The 21273-nt window shown below is 44.7% G+C and overlaps 1 protein-coding gene across 1 annotated transcript in view; it reads left to right on the top strand.

The window, feature by feature from the left end:
• The window catches only part of TAOK1 (TAO kinase 1), a 254292-nt gene that overhangs the window by 165416 nt on the left and 67603 nt on the right, over positions 1–21273 (top strand). Inside the window, exons 9-10 of the mRNA XM_082244852.1 lie at positions 2637–2728; positions 7382–7475. Of these exons, the coding sequence (XP_082100978.1) occupies positions 2637–2728; positions 7382–7475 (186 nt within the window). The remainder of the gene's footprint in view (positions 1–2636; positions 2729–7381; positions 7476–21273) is intronic.

Raw genomic sequence — 21273 nt, 5'->3', positions numbered from 1 at the left:
ACACACTATGTGTAGCGAAAAAGAGGCACAGCACACCAACATAAAAACCTCATCCCAGCTGTGAAGTATGGTGGTGGGGGCATCATGGTTTGGGGCTGCTTTGCTGCGTCAGGGCCTGGACGGATTACTATCATCGAAGGAGAAATGAATTCCTACGTTTATCAAGACATTTTGCAGGAGAACTTAAGGCCATCTGTCTACCAGCTGAAGCTCAACAGAAGATGGGTGTTGCAACAGGACAATGACCCAAAGCATAGAAGTAAATCAACAACAGAATGGCTTAAACAGAAAAAAATACACCTTCTGAAGTGGCCCAGTCAGAGTCCTGACCTCAACCCTATTGAGATGCTGTGGCATGACCTCAAGAAAGCGATTCGCACCAGAGATCCCAAGAATATACACCAGAGATCCCAAGAATATTGCTGAACTGAAACAGTTCTGTAAAGAGGAATGGTCAAGAATTACTCCTGACCGTTGTGCACGTCTGATCTGCAACTACAGGAAACGTTTGGTTGAAGTTATTGCTGCCAAAGGAGGTTCGACCAGTTATTAAATCCAAGGGTTCGCATACTTTTTCCACCTGCACTGTGAATGTTTACATGGTGTGTTCAATAAAAACATGGCAACATTTCATTCTTTGTGTGTTTATTAGTTTAAGCAGACTGTGATTGTCTATTGTTGTGACTTAGATGATGATCAGATCACATTTTATGACCAATTTGTGCAGAAATCCATATCATTCCAAAGGGTTCACATACTTTTTCTTGCAGCTGTAGCATCTCGCAAACTGCAAATGGTACTACTTATGGCTTTCTTTCAACAGTGGCTTTCTTCTTGCCACTCTTCCATAAAGGCCAGATTTGTACAGTGCACGACTAATAGTTGTCCTTTGGACAGATTCTCCCACCTGAGCTATGGATCTCTGCAGTTACCCTGCATTTATCATGGGACTCATGGCTGCTTCTCTGATTAATGCACTCCTTGCTCAGCCTTTCAGTAAGGGTGGACGGCCAAATCTTGGTTGGTTTGCAGGTGTCATACTCTTTCTATTTTCGGATGATGGATTGAACAGTGCTCTAGAAGATGTTCAAAGCTTGGGATATTTTTTTTTTTTTTTAATTTACCCTGCTTTAGACCCGGTTCACACTTGTGCTTGTGCGGGGTTCGCATGTAATGTCGGAGCGCACTGCTCCGACATTACATGCGATCAGCTGTGCGGTGCGAGTTTAGCCATACAGTTTGTATGGCTAAATTCGCACCGCAGCCGCACCAAACACGCACAGGGACCCTTTTTGGCAGCCGCATCAGGATCGGATCGCACAGCGGTTCACACTTGTGCGATCCGATCCTGTGCGAACTGCACGATCGCACTGCGATATGCGATCAAACTGGGGGTGTCATTAACATTACATTGACACCCCCAGCGTATTGCATATGGCAGTGTGAACTGCCGGGGGTGCGTGTGCGATGCGGGAACAGGCTGCGGATTCGCAGCCTTCCCGCATCGCATAAATGTGAACCGAGGCTCAAACTTCTCCACAACCTTATTCCTGACCCATCTGGTATGTTCTTTGGCCTTCATGATGCTTTTTGTTCACCTAAGGTTCACACAAAAAAAAAAACCCTGAGTGCTTTACAGAACAGCTGTATTTTTACTAAACTTAAATTACACAGGTGGACTCTATTTACCAATTAGGTGACTTCTGAAGGCAATTGGTTCCACTAGATTGTAGTTAGGGTTATCAGAGTAAAGGGGGCTAAATACAAATGCAGACCACACTTTTCAGATATTTGTAAACCTTTTTGAAAACCATTTATCATTTCCCTCCACTTCACAATTATGTGCTACTTTTTGTGTTGGTCTATGAAATAAAATCCCAATATAAATTTAAATTTTTGGCTGTAACATGACTAAATATGGAAAATTTCAAGGGGTATGAAAACTTTTTCAAGCCACTGTAAATCATGCAGTGATCCTCCACCACCAATACCGAAAACTCACCCGATTTTATACGAGTCAAAAAACACTTATTACACAGGGGTGGGAATTGTAGGAATAACGCCATAGTGTGAAACCTTTAAAAAAAAAAAGAAAACTTTGTCAATCATAAATCTCCCTTCACATTGCCTACTCACATTAAAAAGTGCTACGCTTTTCACTAAGGTACATTCCCTTGTTTGCTGGCATCAAGAGTACTAGGGTACCTGCTCCATATGCTGTGGCAAAGAGCTGTCTCCTCCTACTCTTCTCCAGGTGTAAAATTTGTCACATCCGGATTTACTGTGTGGGATATGATCACTGCATGACCCGCCCCGACGCAGTGTTTCGTCGTCCTGTTTTCAAGAGGCATGTCAGGAAGCCCGGATGTGACGTGGGAAGACTAATCTGGTTTTCACCTATTAATACCATCCCTGATGCTATGACATTGTTGGTTTAATGGTCTCATTAACAAAACATAATTTTAATTTGCCTGTTTTGGTGTGAAAAATGTTTAAAGAAGTATTACCTCTCCTTACTGTGGGTCTTACACGAGAGGTTTTATTTTTAGTTTCTAAAACAAGTACTTTGAAATAAATATTTGGACTTTTCGAGAACCTCAAAAATTACAATTTCATTTTGCATGTTTTTGTTTTAGGATGGCCCCCGAAGTAATCTTAGCCATGGATGAAGGACAGTATGATGGCAAAGTAGACGTTTGGTCTTTGGGGATTACTTGTATTGAATTAGGTATGTCCACGCCGATGTCGTTTTGTTTGTTTGTTGGTTTTGTTGTTTTTTTTTTTTTGTTTTTTCAATGCCAAATTTGTTGGTATTTCACTGGAAACCCAGCATTGCTTCATTGGATAATTTATAGATCCGGAATGGTGTATCTGAAAATCACACTTCTCAAATTCTGCATTAGAAGAATGTAACATTCTGTTGGCTTACATTTTGGTAATCTTTTCTTACATTTGATTGGTCTACTGTGGAATTGTTTATGCATAGCTTGGTTGGTTCATTTTGAATGAGAAATTATTGGTGATCAGAAACCATACTTTTAATATATAATTAGTTACTCACAAAGCTTGATGTTTCCTTAGTTTTTTCACTTGCTATGATTTGAATTATTTTTCCAAAACTGTTGGCAGTACCAAGAGCTTGTCTGTTCAAGAATGCTCCATTCTGTTGTTGTAGGGGTTACCATTATTATGGGGCATATTTATAAAGAAGTGAGTGACATTCACTGCAGGGGAATCTTCTCAGTACTTGTGCTGTAAATTACAGTGATTCACCAACTTTACATAAAAAAAAAATCTAAAGGTGAATTCCATAATCTTTCCCACCTCCCTGGTCCCTGCTGTAGGTACCTCCGGGGATGCAGGCTGTCAATGCTGCCGCAGCCTGTCTTGCAATCTGTGAATGAGATCTCCAATCTTACTGCTCCTCTCTGAGAAGCGCTTCTGGGATGGACCAGAGTGTTTCACTGTGAGAACGCAGGCCAGGCAGAGTCTGTCTGGCCTTTCCAGAAGCAAAGCAAAAAGAAGACAGAAGAGGTGAGCAAGTGTCTCCAATCCCTTGAGCTGCTGCGGGGGTTTTGACAGCTCAACATCTTCAGAGAGAAGTACAGTGGTGACTGGGATTGTAGGGGGGAGGGCAAGGGTTGTACGGTGTTCACCTTTTAAATTTCTTTGTTTTGTAGAGAAATTTTAAGAACCCTGCCACAGTTTTTATTTTTTCCCTCTTTCTGTGTACCATTAGAGAGATTTCCCTTCACTTTTTTGCCCCAGTAATGTCCGCTTAGATAGCTGTCTATGGAACAAGTTTCCCCATTAGAACATTGGATGGTTTACCTTCGTGTCTTGTTCTGGGCATAAGTCAAAAATTTAAATAGAGTTCTTAGCCTGGTGAAAGCCTGGTTAGGTGAAGCGGCCTGTAAAATATATCTCACTCATATGCCCTTTGAGGAAGGGGAGTCTCTTTGGTGAGGCATTTGACAAGTTCATAAATCATGTCACTGGATGAGAGGTCCTTCTCCCACTGTGGAAGTTATCAAAACCCCCCTCTTCGGGGACTTCTACCGCCTAAGAATAGAAAAGCAGTCTCTGCTCTTCACATCATGGGAGTGGACAATTGTAAGGTGGATTTTTTTTCAGTCCTCACCACCTGGACCAAGAGGAATGGTCCCTGCATGCCGACATCTTTAAACTTTGAACTGCTGTGTCAGAAATGGGGGACTCCAAATACGGACATCCTGGCTTCCAGGTTCAACAAGTTACCCCTTTTTGTGGCCAGGACCAAGGATCCTCCTAGGAATGGTATTGGATATTTAGACCATTTCTTAGACTCTGTTCATGTTAATGTATGCAGTCCCTACAGAGCAGATTCTTTATGGATTGCTCCACAAAAAAGAGAAAAAAGAATTTGATTCTCATAGCACCATTAGGCACAGAAGAAACTGGTAAATGGACATACACCAAACTTCTAGGGGACAGCCATTGCCTGCTCCAAAACAGGTCAGACCTGCTGTCTCAAGGCCCCCTGTACCATCCTACTTCTCTGTCACAGTCTTTACCTGCATTGCTGTTGGAAGTTAAGGTCTCGGAGGACAGGGGTGTAGCTGACACTCATTCCCACATTACTCATAGCCAGAAAAGCATTTTCCAGCAGGATCTACAACCCTCACAATCAATAGTAAATAAAATCAAACGGTGTTGCTCCCTACCCAAAGTGTGCAGAAAAATCGACATAAGGAAATATTCAAACAGTGAGATAAATAGTGTGCATAAATGGTGAGAAAAATAAGTCCATCAATAAAATCAGATGAAACGGTCTCCAGTGGTTTCCATCTCAGTGATTGTGTTCACAGACCCTCCACCAATTATAATGGCCTCTCACCTCACTCTTAGACCCCAGAATCACCAATGGTCTAAAACAGCTGTCCCCTTTATGGGGTAAACACACGATGATCACAGCATAAAGGGAAGTGCAGAACCTAACTCCGGTCCAACTCGATAAGGGGCATGACATCCCCTCGAGACGAGCGCACGGAACTGCTATCTGTCATGCACTATTGAGTGTCGGACTGTGTAAGTGCATTTCTGAATAAACGTTTTGTCTTATGAACATATGGAGAGCATTCGATTTTGTCCCTTATCTCTTCAATATGTGCCCACACTATTTATCTCACTGTTTGAATTTCCTTATGTTGATTTTTCTGCACGCTTTGGGTCTGGCGTAACACCGTTTGATTTTATTTACTATTGATTGTGAGGTGTGAACACGGTCGGTGTATGCTGCCGGACATCTTATTATTTAGTATACATTCGTTTATGTCACGGTATATTTCTACTTTGCACATAGTGTATCTCTATATAAACATTTTGCACCATTTTTTGCGCTGATAGTTTTTTCACTGTTATTTGTTTGGATCTACTACCCTACTTGAAGGTCCTTTTTTCATCCAGTGTGAAGAATTTCAACCGTTCGACTACTTGAGACTTGGTTTTGGCCTTGTGCATCCTTTTCCAGAAACCTTTGGCTTCAAGATCGCCATGTGAATGGCCAGGCCTCTGCTTATGCAGCTTTCAGCCGCTAGGTTCTTTAACCCTGCTAGCGGTATCCCCGAGCATGACTCGGGGTAGGAATTTTCTGCTATTATCGGTATCCCCGAGTCACGCTCGGGGTGAATGGCAGAGCTATGCAGACAGCGCAGCGGAGCGTCTCTTACCTTATCCTCGCGATCCAGCGATGAGCTCTCATTGCTGTGACCGCCAGCCGAGATCTCTGCCGCTCGTCTGTCGGTAGGAGGATTTCCTAGTTCCGTTCCCTGCAGCAGCAATGCTGCATGGGAGCGGAACTAGGGAGGGAAATTCAAAAAAAAAAAAAAAAAATTGCACATAACACATTTTATATTATATATATATATATATATATATATATATATATACATACACACACACACACACACACATATATATATTATATAACGCATGAATTATAATCTAATCAATATTATAATTTTATTATATATATTATATAATAAAATTATATTATTGATTTGATTATAATTCACGCGTTTGTGTTTCAAATTTATCACATCTGGGATGTCTACTAGAGTCTTGTTTTGGTCAGGTTTAAGTCAGTAATTACTAAGAATTGTAGGCCTATAATACATAACACCAAATTTCCATGAAAAAAATTGTACCGCTTTTGGTACAGAATTCCTGACAGAATCATACCGCCAGGGAGGTTAAGCAGCACTCCTTAGTTGTGTTTTCGGCCCTTTTCTGTTTTGCAGGACCGGTTAGCACGATTCTCTTTGCCTTGTTGTTGCTCACCTTTTTAAGTCACAGCTTAGCTCCCAGGGCCTATAAATATTCAGCCTGTGCTCTGTACTGTACGATCAAGATAAAAGTATTTTTTCCCTTATTGTATTTTTTTGTCAGACTGTTGCTTTGAGGCCTAGCTTTGCTTTGCAATTTAGTTTTCTTACGTTTTGCACTTTTTTGTATGTTTTGTATCTTTTTCTACTTTTTTGCATTTAAACAAAAAAAAAGTGAGTCAGAAGTATCCTTCCAATACCAGTAATAGATTATTCAGCAGGCCTCCATACTTATTTTAGAAGAATTACTATGTAATGCGTTTTTGTACATTTTCTTGTCTGGGGTCCCACCTTGCCCACGTTTCAATCATAAGCTTACTCTCCTATTCATGTCTACTGGACAATTAAAGCCACTTGGTACAGTGTTACCATTTCAGATGGAACCACAATTTTGCATCTTGGCCTTTCTAATGTCCTCAGCCTTTCTTCTCCTTTTATAATGCCAGACTACCATGATTACTATAAAGAGTCGCTTGTTCTTATCACTCTGTCCAACTGCATGATAAGCTGTATCTCAGCCCCAGTTTGTCAGGCGTTTCAGCCAAACCCAGTTTGAATAATTCTTTGATAAACACCATATGGTTAATGCTGCAGCTTCTTACCTATTCTTTCCCTTCTGCCCCTTTCTTTCTTTGTACGTCTGTTTCGTGCTGTCCGTCTCACTTAATAGTTAAGTTCTTATATACTAGTTCCACCTCTATGGTTCTTTTCTACTGTCTTTATTTTTATGGTTCTCTTCTGCCACACTTCACTCTCTGGTTCTTGTTTGCTTACCCTCTGTTCTGTTCTGTGATTCTCTTTTGCTGTTTAGAAATCTCTATGGAACTCAAGTATATACACCATGTATATGTTTACGTAACCTGGTATATTTAAAAACCACTTAACTAAAGACACAATCAGCTTGACATTACCTTTGATTTAAGCAGGGAAAAAATGTCCTTTTTGTAATTGTAGGAAGAGGGAAGAATATGTACAGTAATTGTAGAATTTAACACTTTGATAATGTTTGTTCTCCACAGCTGAAAGGAAACCTCCTTTGTTTAATATGAATGCAATGAGTGCCTTATACCACATAGCGCAGAATGACTCTCCTACACTTCAGTCTAGTGAATGGTGAGTACCTCACATGACTGTCCAAATGTTCCATCCTCATCACTGGCATTGTGTGCTTTCCAAACAGTCACAATGGTGTTCATTTAGAGATCAGATTGAAATCTATGGTATTTAAAATCAACAGTTTACTCAGAACTGAAGTGAAAGAAATATGTAAAATTCACATTCCACTAAAAAAAGTGTAATCCTGTTACATGGTCAAAGTACCATGTGGTGAGTAGTTCATTCATGCTACGATATTGATGTTGTAATTCATTTGCAGTGACATATTTTGTGAATTTAGCTTACAGCTGTATACAATATCACTGACAACACTTGCATACAGAATGTGTTTGACTTCTGCTCTGAAACGCAGTCTTATGAAAAGCTCAGTCATTTTTTGTTCTCTATTTTGCTGTGTATATCTGTCTTCATTCATGATTTACTTTTGTTCACATATTCACTGCTACATAGTTCTCAGTGTAAGGAATATTATATAGCTACCTCTATTTACCTTCTGTGGAGATCGCTTGCTCAATTATTTAGCGTTTCAAGGAGGTGATGGAATAATTCCCTACTGACCTCAGTAAGGGAAGTCTTCTTATTCCTTTGTTACAGATACAAGTTAGATGATGTAAATATCCATTGGAGTCAAAGGGAAACAATCATATACATGCGCATCTCATAAAATTAGAATATCATCAAAAAGTTAATTTATTTCAGTAATTCAATTAAAAAAGGGAAACTTCTATTTCTCTTTCTTTCATTGACGGACACAGCTTCTGATCTTCTTAACTATTGGGTTATACTGCCTCCTATATGAGTAGGACACTAGGCAGAAAAAAGTCTGGCTACACCTATGGGCAGTCCGAGGGGGTATACTCCCTCTCTCTACTATAGGTACTCAGGTAGTCAGCAGTAAGTACCTAGTTCCTTGCTGGGATCTCTGGTCCTGGCAATTTTTTCTTTTTAGATATTTTTTCTCCTGGTCTTTTTCCTGTAAGGTCTACAATCAGCTGCCAGACTGGGCAATGGGCTGGATAATCTAGATCCAGTGGTCACTGCAGTTTGGCTAGCGATCGCATGCAGACCTCAGCTCTGCACTAGGTCAGCCACGACATGGCCCCCCACCATACAGGGGCTGGCCTTTGAGTTAGGCAAGGTCGCCTCGCCTCGCAAGGTTGCATATGACTATGGAGAGGAGGTTCTGTCTGGAGTGGTGCCTGTGTGGTTCCTGGTATGGTGACTGTCACCCATCTCACTCGCACGATCAGACCCCTGGGTTCCCCTCCTTGTTAGGCACCCTCCTCATTGGTCTGGTGGTCCCTGTGGGCCTTATCGCCCCCCTCCCATCCCCCTCCTTTACTGGGGCTGTGGGGTGGCCTAGTCCACCGCCTGGGGTGGGGGCAGGGTGCTGTGCTGGCGATGGGGGGGGGGGGCGAGGGGCCCCTCTTCCTTCCTGTTTTGTTTTCTGAGGCCTAGGGATGCTTCCTGGTGCCACCATTGTGCTGTACACTGTGTGCTCAATGCAAGGTGGCCATATTTGTGTAGTCCGATGGCCATTTTATGGTAGTTTGCCATTGAAAATAGCAGCGGCCATGACAGTGGAGCCCTGTGCGCAACGGTTTTGGTGGTGGGAGCCCCTCCTTATTCCCTGGTGCTGATTTCTGGATCTTTTTACTACTTGATCTCCGCACGTGAAGTGCAGATTTTCCTGGTGGCTGCAGGTGCCTGTTTCTGCTGGGTGGTGAGTCTGGTGGTGTCCTAAATGTTGACCTAAATGACTAATGATGATAAATAGAATCCACCTGTGTGTAATCAAGTCTCCCGTATAAATGCACCTGCACTGTGATCGTCTCAGAGGTCAGTTTAAAGCGCAGAGAGCATCATGAAGAACAAGGAACACACCAGGCAGGTCCGAGATACTGTTGTGGAGAAGTTTAAAGCCGGATTTGGATACAAAAAGATTTCCCAAGCTTTAAACATCCCAAGGAGCAAGTGATGCAAGTGTGTGCAACTGTGCAAGTGATAATATTGAAATGGAAGGAGTATCAGACCACTGCAAATCTGCGAAGACCTGGCCGTCCCTCTAAACTTTCAGCTCATACAAGGAGAAGACTGATCAGAGATGCAGCCAAGAGGCCCATGATCACTCTGGATGAACTGCAGAGATCTACAGGTGAGGTGGGAGACTCTGTCCATAGGACAACAATCAGTCGTATACTGCACAAATCTGGCCTTTATGGAAGAGTGGCAAGAAGAAAGCTGGCCTTTATGGAAGAGTGGCAAGAAGAAAGCCATTTCTTAAAGATATCCATAAAAGGTGTCGTTTAAAGTTTGCCACAAGCCACCTGGGAGACACACTAAACATGTGCTCTGGTCATATGAAACAAAAAATCGAACTTTTTGGCATTATGACTTTGGTTAGGTTTGGTGTAAAAGCAACACAGCTCATCACCCTGAACACACCATCCCCACTGTCAAACATGGTGGTGACAGCATCATGGTTTGGGCTTGCTTTTCTTCAGCAGGGACAGGGAAGATTGTTAAAATTGATGGGAAGATGGATGGAGCCAAATACAGGACCATTCTGGAAGAAAACTTGATGGAGTCTGCAAAAGACCTGAGACTGGGGCGGAGATTTGTCTTCCAACAAGACAATGATCCAAAACATAAAGCAAAATCTACAATGGAATGGTTCACCAATAAACATATCCAGGTGTTAGAATGGCCAAGTCAAAGTCCAGACCTGAATCCAATCGAGAATCTGTGGAAAGAACTGTAAACTGCTGTTCACAAACGCTCTCCATCCAACCTCACTGAGCTCGAGCTGTTTTGCAAGGAGAAATGGGCAAACATTTCAGTCTCTCGATGTGCAAAACTGATAGAGACATACCCCAAGCGACTTACAGCTGTAATCGCAGCAAAAGGTGGCGCTACAAAGTATTAACTTAAGGGGGCTGAATAATTTTGCACGGCCAATTTTTCAGTTTTTTATTTGTTAAAAAAGTTTGAAATATCCAATAAATTTTGTTCCACTTCATGATTGTGTCCCACTTGTTGATTCTTCACAAAAAATTATAGTTTTATATCTTTATGTTTGAAGCCTGAAATGTGGCAAAAGGTTGCAAAGTTCAAGGGGGCCGAATACTTTCGCAAGGCACTGTACCAATATAGAAAGCTTGGCATTGGCAGGTCATTAAATAAATGACACCTCGTCTTGTCATGATTGATGCCATTGGGCAGGCAGATACTCCTACCCTCTGTTATCCAGGGGCATGGAGCACAATATCTGCAATGGTCAGTGCCCCTAGGTTGGGGAGTCAGATCAGGTTGATCCCGATAGTGATCTCGATAGTGAATTGAGATTAATTTGGCACGTAAAGAAGTAGTTCGTCTGAAGACCAACTCAGGGGTAGATCGTACATATTTGGATAATATGTGGTCATCAGACAATAAACGCCAATGTTAACCCCTTCCGTACCGCGTCATGTAAAATGACGTCGGCACAAATCCTTTCTCGATCCGGGCCGACGTCATATGACGGCGCCCGGATCTCCCCGCTACTGCGCGCCCCCGGGGGCGCGCAGCGCGGCGATCGGGGGTGAGGCTCGTCCCTCGGACTGAGCCCAACCCCGATCAAGGTAAACAGCCAATGAAATTGGCTGTTTACCACGTGATCGGCTGTGTCAATCACAGCCGATCACATGAGCGGCTCCAGCGCGAGCCGCTCGTTCCTTCCTTAATGCGCGCCCCCGGGGGCGCGCAGCGCGGCGATCGGGGACGAGGCTCGTCCCTCGGACAGAGCCCATCCCCGATCTAGGTAAAGAGCCAATGAAATTGGCTCTTTACCACGTGACCGGCTGTGTCCAATCACAGCCGGTCACAAATGTCATCAGAGAACACGGTAACTAGCTGTCACCGTGTTCTCCTCCTCACACACTGATCCTGTGTGAGGAGGAGATTGTGGTAACAGCTAGTTACCAATCATAGTGCACCCCAACCACACTGATTGCCCCCCCCCCAATAAAGAGCACCTGTCACTAGCCCATCAAAGTACCCGAGTACCTGTCACCAGCCCATCAGGTACTCAGATGACAGGTACTCGGGTACTCTGATGGGCTGATGACAGGTACTCTGATGGGCTGGTGACAGGTACTCGGGTACTCTGATGATGGGTACTCGGGTACTCTGATGACAGGTACTCGGGTACTCTGATGACAGGTACTCGGGTACTCTGATGACAGGTACTCGGGTACTCTGATGACAGGTACTCGGGTACTCTGATGATGGGTACTCGGGTACTCTGATGACAGGTACTCGGGTACTCTGGTGACAGGTACTCTGATGGGCTGGTGACAGGTACTCGGGTACTCTGATGACAGGTACTCGGGTACTCTGATGACAAGTACTCGGGTACTCTGATGACAAGTACTCGGGTACTCTGATGACGGGTACTCGGGTACTCTGATGACAGGTACTCGGGTACTCTGATGACAGGTACTCGGGTACTCTGATGACAGGTACTCGGGTACTCTGATGACAGGTACTCGGGTACTCTGATGACAGGTACTCTGGTACTTTGAGTACCCATCATCGGAGTACCCGAGTACCTGTCACCTACCCAACAGAGTACCCGAGTACCTTCCACCTGCTCATCAGAGTACCTGACACCTGAAGTACCCGAGTACTTGCCACCTGCTCATCATTACCCATCACTACTCATCAGTACTCATCAGTACCCATCAGTACCTATCACCTATTAGTATCAGTACTGATCATCCGTACCCATCAGTACAGTATCAGTATCACCTATCAGTATCAGTACTACTCATCAGTACCTATCACCTGCCTGTCACCTGCCCATAAGAGTACCCGAGTACCTGTCACCTGCCTATCGGAGTACTCGAGTACCTGCCACTTGCTCATCAGTACCAGAGTACCTGTCACCTGCCCAGCAAAGTACCCAAGTACCTGTCACCCTTCATACAGCCACCATGTCTAAGTCCAAAAAGGTTAACATACGTCGTCCGTTTAAACCTAAATACCGGTGTTATGGCAGCAGATAGCTGCCATAACCCTGGTATTTTTTTAAACGGTGGACGGTTGGCTTTCCGATAAGGGTGGTCCCAGCGGCAGATTCGCCGCGGGATCACCCTTCCGGGGTGGCGGAAGAGGTGCCCCCCCCCCCCTCCCGCTGCATTCTGGTCCTTTTCCCCGCTTACCGGACCCGCCGGCAGCGGGGAAAACGATCCGGTCCCAGATCCTCACAGACAGGATGTCGAGTGAGGGCAAGCTTGCCCTCACTCGACTCTATGGTCTTGGAGGACCGGAGCTACGGCAAACGTCGTTGCCTAGCAACCAGTTTAAAGGTCCCTTTTTTTTTTTTCATTTTATTTAATTTTTTTTTAATTTTTTTTTTTTATTTTTTCTATCTTTTAGTGTACTTGTGATATCTGAGGACTTTTTGACCCCAGATCTCACAAAAAAGAGGTCCTGTCGTGCCTTTTTCTATTACAAGTAATGTTTACATTTCTTGCAATAGAAATAAAAATGATCAATTTTTTTTTTTTAAAAAAAACAGTGTAAAAATAAAAAATAATAAATAAAATAAATAGTAAAAAAAAAAAAAAAAAAAATTAAAGCGCCGTGTCCCCGCGAGCTCGCGCGCAGAAGCGAACGCATACGGAAACCCCGCCCACATATGTAAACAGTGTTCAAACTACACATGTGAGGTATCGTCGCGATCGTTAGAGCAAGAGCAATAATTTGAGCCATAGACCTCCTCTGTAACTCTAAGATAGCAACCTGTAGAAATTTTTAAAATGTCGCCTATGGGGATTTTTAAGTACCAAAATTTGTCACCATTCTGTGAGCGTGCGCAATTTTGAAGCATGACATGTTGGGTATCTATTTACTCGGCGTAACATTATCTTTCACATTATGGAAAACAATTGGGCTAACTTTACTGGTTTCTTATTTTTTAATTAAAAAAAGTGATTTTTTTCCCAAAAAATTGCGTTTGGAAGACCGCTGCGCAAATACGGTGTGATAAAAAATATTGCAATAATCTCCATTTTATTCTCTAGGGTCTCTGCTAAAAAAAAATATATAATGTTTTGGGGTTCTAAGTAGTTTTCTAGCAAAAACAACTGATTTTAGCTTGTAAACACCAAATGTCAAAAATAGGCCTAGGCAAGTGGCTAGGATGCATGATGATGCTCCTTGGATGTTTAGGCCCCTCTATATGGCTAGGCTGTGAAAAAGTCTCACATGTGGTATTGCCATACTCAGGAGGAGTGGCAGAATGTATTTTGGGGTGTCATTTTTGCGATGTACATGCTATGTGTTAGGAATATCCTATAAATTGACAACTTTGTGTAAAAAAAAAAGTTTTTATTTTTTTCCCACATTTTCCAAAAACTTGTGGAAAAAAATGACATGTTCAAAGGACCCATAATGCCTCATAGAATATACGTTGGAGTGTTTGCTTTCCAAAATGGGGTAATTTTGTGGACTTTTCCATTGTATTGTTGCTCTAGGGCCTTGAAAAGTGTGATAGGTAGTAAGAAAGTTTTATGTGTATTTATGCTCCTAAAACGCCTTATGGTGCTACTTGGACGTGGAGTCTCTTTTTGTGGCCAGGCTGTGTAAAAGTCTCACACATGTGGTATCACCATACTCAGAAGGAGTAGCAGAATGAATTTTGGGGTGTCATTTTTGCTGTGTACATGCTATGTGTTAGAAATAGCTTATAAATTGACAACGTTTTGGGGAAAAAAAAGAAAAAAAAATGTTTTCTTCATTTTCCCAAGAATTGTGGGAAAAAATTATAACTTCAAAAAACTCACCATGCCTCTTACTAAATACCTTGGACTGTCTACTTTACAAAAAGGGGTCATTTGGGGGGTATTTGTACTGTCCTGACATTTCAGGGCCTCAAGAAAGGAGATAGGCCATCAGTACATCTGGTGTGATCAATTTTCAGTAATTGGTACCATAGCTTCTAGACTCAATAACTTTCACACAGACTAAATAATATACACTAATTTGGGTTAATTTTACCAGAGATATGTAGCAGTATAAATTTTGGCCCAAATGTATGAAGAAAAATTAATTTTTTGCAAAATTTTATAATAGAAACTAAAAAAAAGTGTTTTTTTTGCAAAATTTTTGCTCTTTTTTTGCTTATATCACGAAAAAAAAAAACCCCAGTTGTGATCAAATACCACCAAAAGAAAGCTCTATTTGTGTGAAAAAAATGATAAAAATTTTGTTTGGTTACAGTGTAGCATGACTGAGCAATTGTCATTCAAAGTGTGAGAGTGCTGAAAGCTGAAAATTGGTCTGGGCAGGAAGGGGGTCTAACTGCTCTGTATGGAAGCGGTTAAGGCCTTACGGGAGGTAAGAGTACATTACTCCCGCAGGTTGCTAGGGGCAAGGAAATGCGTCGTAAACGTGGTCCTTTTTTTTTTTTTCTTGGCTCACAAGCGGCCCTTTTGTCCAACTGGATCGCAGGAAAAGGGTTCGAGATCCACCCGTAACTTCGCTGGCGGCTTCAAGAGGCCCTGGAATGGTAAGTCAAAAGCGGGCACTACTGGTTCCGCAGACAAGCCTTCCCCAGCCTGAACGGGCACCCTCACCCGCATCTTGGATGGGGGGATGTCTTTGCTTCTTTCCGAACCTGTGGCCTTTCTCATTCAGAACAAATGGGTCCACCAGTTGATTCAGTTCGACTACAAGATCGCGTTTCGGTCCTTGCCCCTGGCAATGTTCTTTCCTTCCAACTTACGCCTGTCTCACGATCAGGTGCAGGGCCTCTATGGGGCAGTGCAGGACTTAAGTATTGTGTCATTGTACTGGTTCCAGAGTCGGAATGTTTTCAAGGTTTTTATTCCAATCTGTTTACCGTTTCCAGGGAGGAAGGCAAGGTCCACCCGATTTTGGACCTCAAGGCTCTGAACCACTTTGTGCAGGTTCAGAAATTTTGGATGGAGTCTATTCGCACAGTAGTGGCTTTCCTTCATCAAGGGGATCTTTTGGCTTCTATCGATCTCAAGGACGCTTACCTTCATATTCCAATCTATGTCGGGCTTTAGCGTTTTCTTCATTTTGCCGTGGGCGAGGAGCATTATCAATTCATGGTGTTACTTTTGGTCTCGTCTCAGCTCCTCGGGGTTCACAAAAGTTTTGGCCCCAGTGTTGGCCTTGCTTCGGCAGAAGGGGATCGAGGTACTAGGTTACCTGGACTATCTGTTTCTGCCTGCAGAGTCTTCTTCGGCTCTAGAAGTCGACTTGGACATTACTGTGCAAACTCTACAGGAGTTCGGATGGACACTGAATTTTCAGGAATCAACTTTGACTCCATTCACCATGCTGGACTACTTGGGTCTGACGCTGGATTCAGCATCGGCCCGGGTGTTTCTTCCACAGGCGAAAATTCTGAAGTTGCAGAATGCGATTCGGCTCCTGTTGTCCAACCGTCGGTCATCGCTCAGGACTTGCATGCAAGTGCAGGGTCTGATGGTCTCCACCTTCAAGGCAGTTGCGTTTGCTCAGTTCCATTCCAGAGAGATTCTTGCCAAATAGAACAAGGATCCGCTGTTGGACGATCTGACCCTGTTGAGTCGGGGTACAAGGGGGTCTCTGATATGGTGGCTCCGTTCCCCGGCACTTTGACTGGGAAATTACTTTCTTCCGCTGTATTGGACAGAGATTTCCACGGATGCCAGTCTTTCCGGGTGGGGAGGTGTCTTGAGAGTATACTCAGCTCAAGGTGTTTGGACTCGATAGGAGTCCAGTCTGCCGATCAACATCCTGGAGATTCGGGCGATTAAACTTGGTCGTTCTCAGTGGACAGAGCATCTGCAGGTATTCCCAGTGAGGATACAATCTGACAATGCTACGACTGTAGCATATGTCAATCTTCAAAGGGGCACAAAGAGGAAGTATCCGACATTCTGAGGTGGGCAGAACTATATGTTTCAGCCCTCTCTGCTGTGCACATTCCGGGGGTAGAGAATTGGCAAGCGGACTATCTGTCGGCAGATAGTGGATCAGGGAGAATGGTCTCTTTACCCGGAAGGGTTTCATCAGCTGTGTCTCCGGTGGGAAACCCCCGATGTGCACCTGTCGGCCTCCAGTCTCAACAGGAAGGTGCAGAGGTTCGTGTCAGGGTCTCGGGATCCTCTGGCTGACGCTCAAACGCCCTGGTGCCTATTTGGGGTCAGTATCGTCTGATTTATGCTTTTCCTCAAATACAACTTCTGTTGAGACTGCTACGCAGAATCGAGGTAGAAGGGATTCCAGTCATTCTGGTGATGCCAGACTGGCCTCACCGGTCTTGGTACGCAGGTCTGCTAAGGCTGGTAGCAGACGTCCCTTGGCCGCCGCACACATTCCCGGAGTGGAAAAATGGCAGGCAAATTACCTCAGTCCACAGGTGTTGGACCAGAGGGGATGGTCTCTTCATCTGGAGGGGTTTCATCAGTTGTGTCTCCGGTGAGGTACCCCCGAGGTGGATCTGTTGGCATCTCGGTTCAACAGAAAGGTGCATAGGTTCGTGGCACTGGATCCTCTGGCGGACGCCACAGACGCGCTGGTGGCCTTGTGGGGGTCAGGATCGTCTGATTTATGCCTTCTCTCCTCTCAAGCTTCTGTCAAGACTTCTACGCAGGATCGAGGCAGAAGGGATTACGGTGATCTTAGTGACCCCAGACTGGCCTTGCCAGGCCTGGATCGCTGATCTGGTATGACTGGTCGCTGATGTTCCTTGCAAGCTTCCTCTCAGGGAAGATCTTTGGTCTTAGGGACCAATCTTCCATCCTGCTTTACAGTTGCTGACTTTAACAGCTTGGCTATCGAAAGCCAGGTGCTGAAGGACAGAGGGCTGTCTGAGTCGGTTATTCCTACGTTGTTAAAAGCTAGGAAATCTACTTCCAGGAAGGTTTATCATAGAGTGTGAAAGGCTTACATTAATTGGTGTGAGTCCCTGGGTGGTTTCTCCCTGTTCCCTTTGTGTCTCGCCTGTTGGAGTTTCTACGACTAGGTGTAGATACAACATTTTGGCTCTGGGCACCATCAAGGGCCAGATTTCCGCCTTATTTTTCCAAAGGCCGTTAGTGGCCAAGTCCTTGGTTCACACCTTTGTGCAGGGAGTTCGCCATCTGGCTCCTCCAGTGCTTATGTCCTAAGCCGAAACATCCTAAAGAAATTGCTTTACATTCCTTGGATATAGTCAGGGCGATTCAGGTGTACCTGGTGGTGACTGAGTCGATTCAGAAATCCGATTCTTCTTACAGATGGACCTCGTACCGGGCAGGCGGCATCTGCTGTGACCATTTCCAGATGGATCAGGCAGACAGTGGTGCAGGCCTAGTCTATTAAGGGTCAGGTTCCTCCTTTCCCTGTCAAGGCGCATTCTACGAGGGCGCTTATTGCCTTCTGAGCCTTCAGTCATCAGGCGTCAGTGGTTCAGGTGTGCAAAGGTGGCTACATGGTCGTCTGTACACACATTCACAAAGTTTTATAAGGTAGATGTACTTGCATCTTCAGATGCTGCATTTGGCCACAAAGTTTTGCAGGCTTTGGTTGCAGAGACTCCTGTCTCTTGAGGGTGTATGGTTGAGCTCCTGTTTTACCTGGTTGGCTATGTTTAGCCCTTGTTGGAAATTCTATGTATTGCGGTGTTTTTCACACCCCTCATGTTGATACTGCTTTGGGACATCCCAAGGGTCTAAGAAGACATGGAGCTGTGTCCGTCAGTGAATGAAAGAGAAAACAGTTTTTTTGTCTTACCGTAAAATCCTTTTCTCTGAGGTTCACTGACGCACAGCCCCGCCCCTGTGTTGGGTTGAGTTATGTATTCTTCTGACACTGCTTGTTACAAACCGAAGTCTTATAGCAGGAAATGATTGTATACCCCCTGGGACTGCCTCAGGGGTGTAGCCAAAATTGTTTCCGCCTAGTCCTACTCCTGAAGAGAGCAGCATAAGCCCAATGGTCTAGGAAGACATGGAGCGGTGTCCGTCAGTGAACCTCAGAGAAATGGAATTTTATGGTAAGACAAAAATCCAGTTTTGTCTTCAGAAAATTTGTGAATAATATGCAAGTTAGAATCACTTTCAAAAAGAGGTTTTTGGCGATTTCTTTAACATTTCGTTTGTTTGCCTCCTTGGAGTAATGTGCCGTAAAATTTAAACCACTGTATAACTTTACAGCCAAGTTGTGTGTATCGGTTTTAAAATTTGCCCAAAATAAATTGTTTTGTGCTCAGCTTTTTCTTTTCTTTTCCAAAAGGGAAATGGTTAAACCTTCTATGATTTTAATTTAAAGTCAAATTTTCCTTCTGGTATGCCTTATAATTTAAAGTTCAGTTTCTGAAAAAAATTTAAAGCTATACGCTGTACTCCTTCTACACTCCCCCCGGGTCCCCGCTGCAGTTACCTCCATGGATGATTAGCTTCAACTGCCCACCCAGCTGGTGCAGGTGTTCAGGGATTCTCCTTCTTTCCTTTTGGAGACCAGGACAGATAAGAGCAATTCTAATTAGTGAAAGCAGTCATGTTCTAGCATGTGACCAATCAGAATAGCTTTGATCCATCTTGGAAGAAGACCGTGGCTTTCAAAATTCCAGGCTTTTGCACTGGCTGCATGGGCAGTGAAACCTAATCATCCATCGAAGTAAGTGCAGCAAGGACTGGGGGGGGGGGGGTGTATATAACCTTTTTAATTTTTTTTGTGAAAAGGTGAACATACTTTAACTCCAGGCAAACCTCTAAGGCTCCATGTACACGGGACGTTGTAAATGGCCGTTTAGGAGCAGTTGGGCGTTTTTTTCAGAAGCCCCTGAACCCATCTACATTTTATCTTATCTGTCCATGTACACAGGGTCGTTTACAGTCATTTGCAGGCAGTTGAGTTCAGGGACGTTTTTTGGAACGCAATTATTTGCGTTTGAACGTGTTTCCCTGCGTTCCAAATGCAGAAACGCGGCTGAACATGACCAAACGTGACTGAACGTTATGAACGTACGTTCAGCCACGTTATAAGTTTTTTTTTCTTCCATTCAAAATCAATGGTTCCCTATGGGAGCCTATTGATTTGAATAGAAGTCGCACCGCAAGTCGGATCAGGTGAGAATCTTGAGGGGGAAAAATGGGAAAAAAACTGCAAGGGGGTCCCCCCCCCCCCAGGTTCCAAACCAGGCCCTTCGGGTCTGGTATGGAATTCGAGGGTAGCCCCATGCCGAAAAAACGGCGTGGGGTCCCCCCCCCCCAAAATCCATACCAGACCCTTATCTGAGCATGCAGCCCGGTAGGGCAGGAAGGGGGAGGGGACGAGCGAGCGTCTGGACCATACCAGGCCACATGCCCTCAACATGGATGGGGGGGGGTGTTGGTGCTTTGGGGCAGGGGGAGCTCTGCACCCCCCACCTCAAAGCACCTTGCCCCCATGTTGATGAGGACAAGGGCCTCATCCCCACAACCCTGGCCGGTGGTTTTGGGGGTCTGCGGGCAGGGGGCTCATCGGAATCTGGAAGCCCCCTTTAACAAGGGGGCCCCCCAGATCCCGGACCCCCTCCCTATGTGGTTATGGGGTACACTGTACCCCTACCCATTCACCCCATAAAAGGCAGTGTATGTAAATAACGACAGGAGACGTTTTGGAAAGTTTATTAAAAATCTTCATCTGTTCTCTGCTCTGGTCTTCTCCCTCTGCTGGTCTTCTGCTCTTTTGCTGTCTGCTCTTCTGCTCTTTTGCTGTCCGCTCTTCTGCTCTTTTGTTGTCCGCTCTTCTGCTCTTTTGCCCTCGGCTCTTCTCTTCTTCCTCCGGTCCTCCTCCGACGATGTCTCCGGTGATTATGCCAGTCTCCGGTCTCTGCAGCTTGTTATATAGCCATTGTGGGCGTGGCCCCCGATGACGTCATCGGGAGGCCCTGCCCCTCATGCCACGGGTGACGTCATCGAATAAGGGTCTGGTATGGATTTTGGGGGGGACCCCACGCCGTTTTTTCGGCGTGGGGCTACCCTCAAATTCCATACCAGACCCGAAGGGCCTGGTTTGGAACCTGGGGGGGGTTTTTTTCCCATTTTTGGCGTGGAGTTCCCCCTCAAGATTCTCACAGTGCAAGTCGCGCCGATGATCCGACTTGCGGTGCGACTTGCATTCAAATCAATAGGCTTCCATAGGGAACCATTGATTTTGAATGGAGGCAGAAAAAAAGCAGACTTCCGCGTGGGTTCCAGACGACCCTGGTCTAGCGTACATGAGATAGTTGTTTTTTTTTTTTTTTCTAGACCTGCGGACAAGGCCTACTCGGGTGCTTCCTCTCCCATCTGTGGGGTTGGGGGAAGTTCTTGCCGGTCGAGGACCTGCGGCTGGCCCGGATCCCAGGCTGACTGGGTTCAGGAGGTCATGCGGTCCAGTTGCAAGATCAAGTTTCGATCCGTTTTATTTCCGGTAAGGTTTTTCCCTTCCAATGTACGGCTTTTTTTCGGATCGCTTACAGGCGCTCTGTGGGGAAGTTCAGGCTCTGGTTCAACAAGCTGGACCTACTGTTTCTTTGATGGTTCAGTGCAGATCACAAATTCAAGCTGGTATTGGCTCGCACGGTGGTGGCTTCTCTACATCAGGGGTTTCCTGGCCTCCATAGACATCAAGCTGCCTACCTTCACATCCCGTTATGTTCTGGACAGCTACAGGTTCTCAGTTTTTTTGCTGTGGGGAAGGATCTCTTGGTTTGTGGCGTTACCATTTGGTCTCGCTTATGCTGCTAGGGTCTTCACGAAGGTGTTGGCTCCAGTCCTGGTGCTGTTGC

Source organism: Pelophylax lessonae (assembly GCF_965119305.1).
Source record: "Pelophylax lessonae genome assembly, chromosome: 2".
In the NCBI taxonomy this organism is placed as follows: domain Eukaryota; kingdom Metazoa; phylum Chordata; class Amphibia; order Anura; family Ranidae; genus Pelophylax; species Pelophylax lessonae.
The sequence above is the reverse complement of the archived record's forward strand: the minus strand, read 5'-3'. Positions and strand labels throughout refer to the sequence as shown.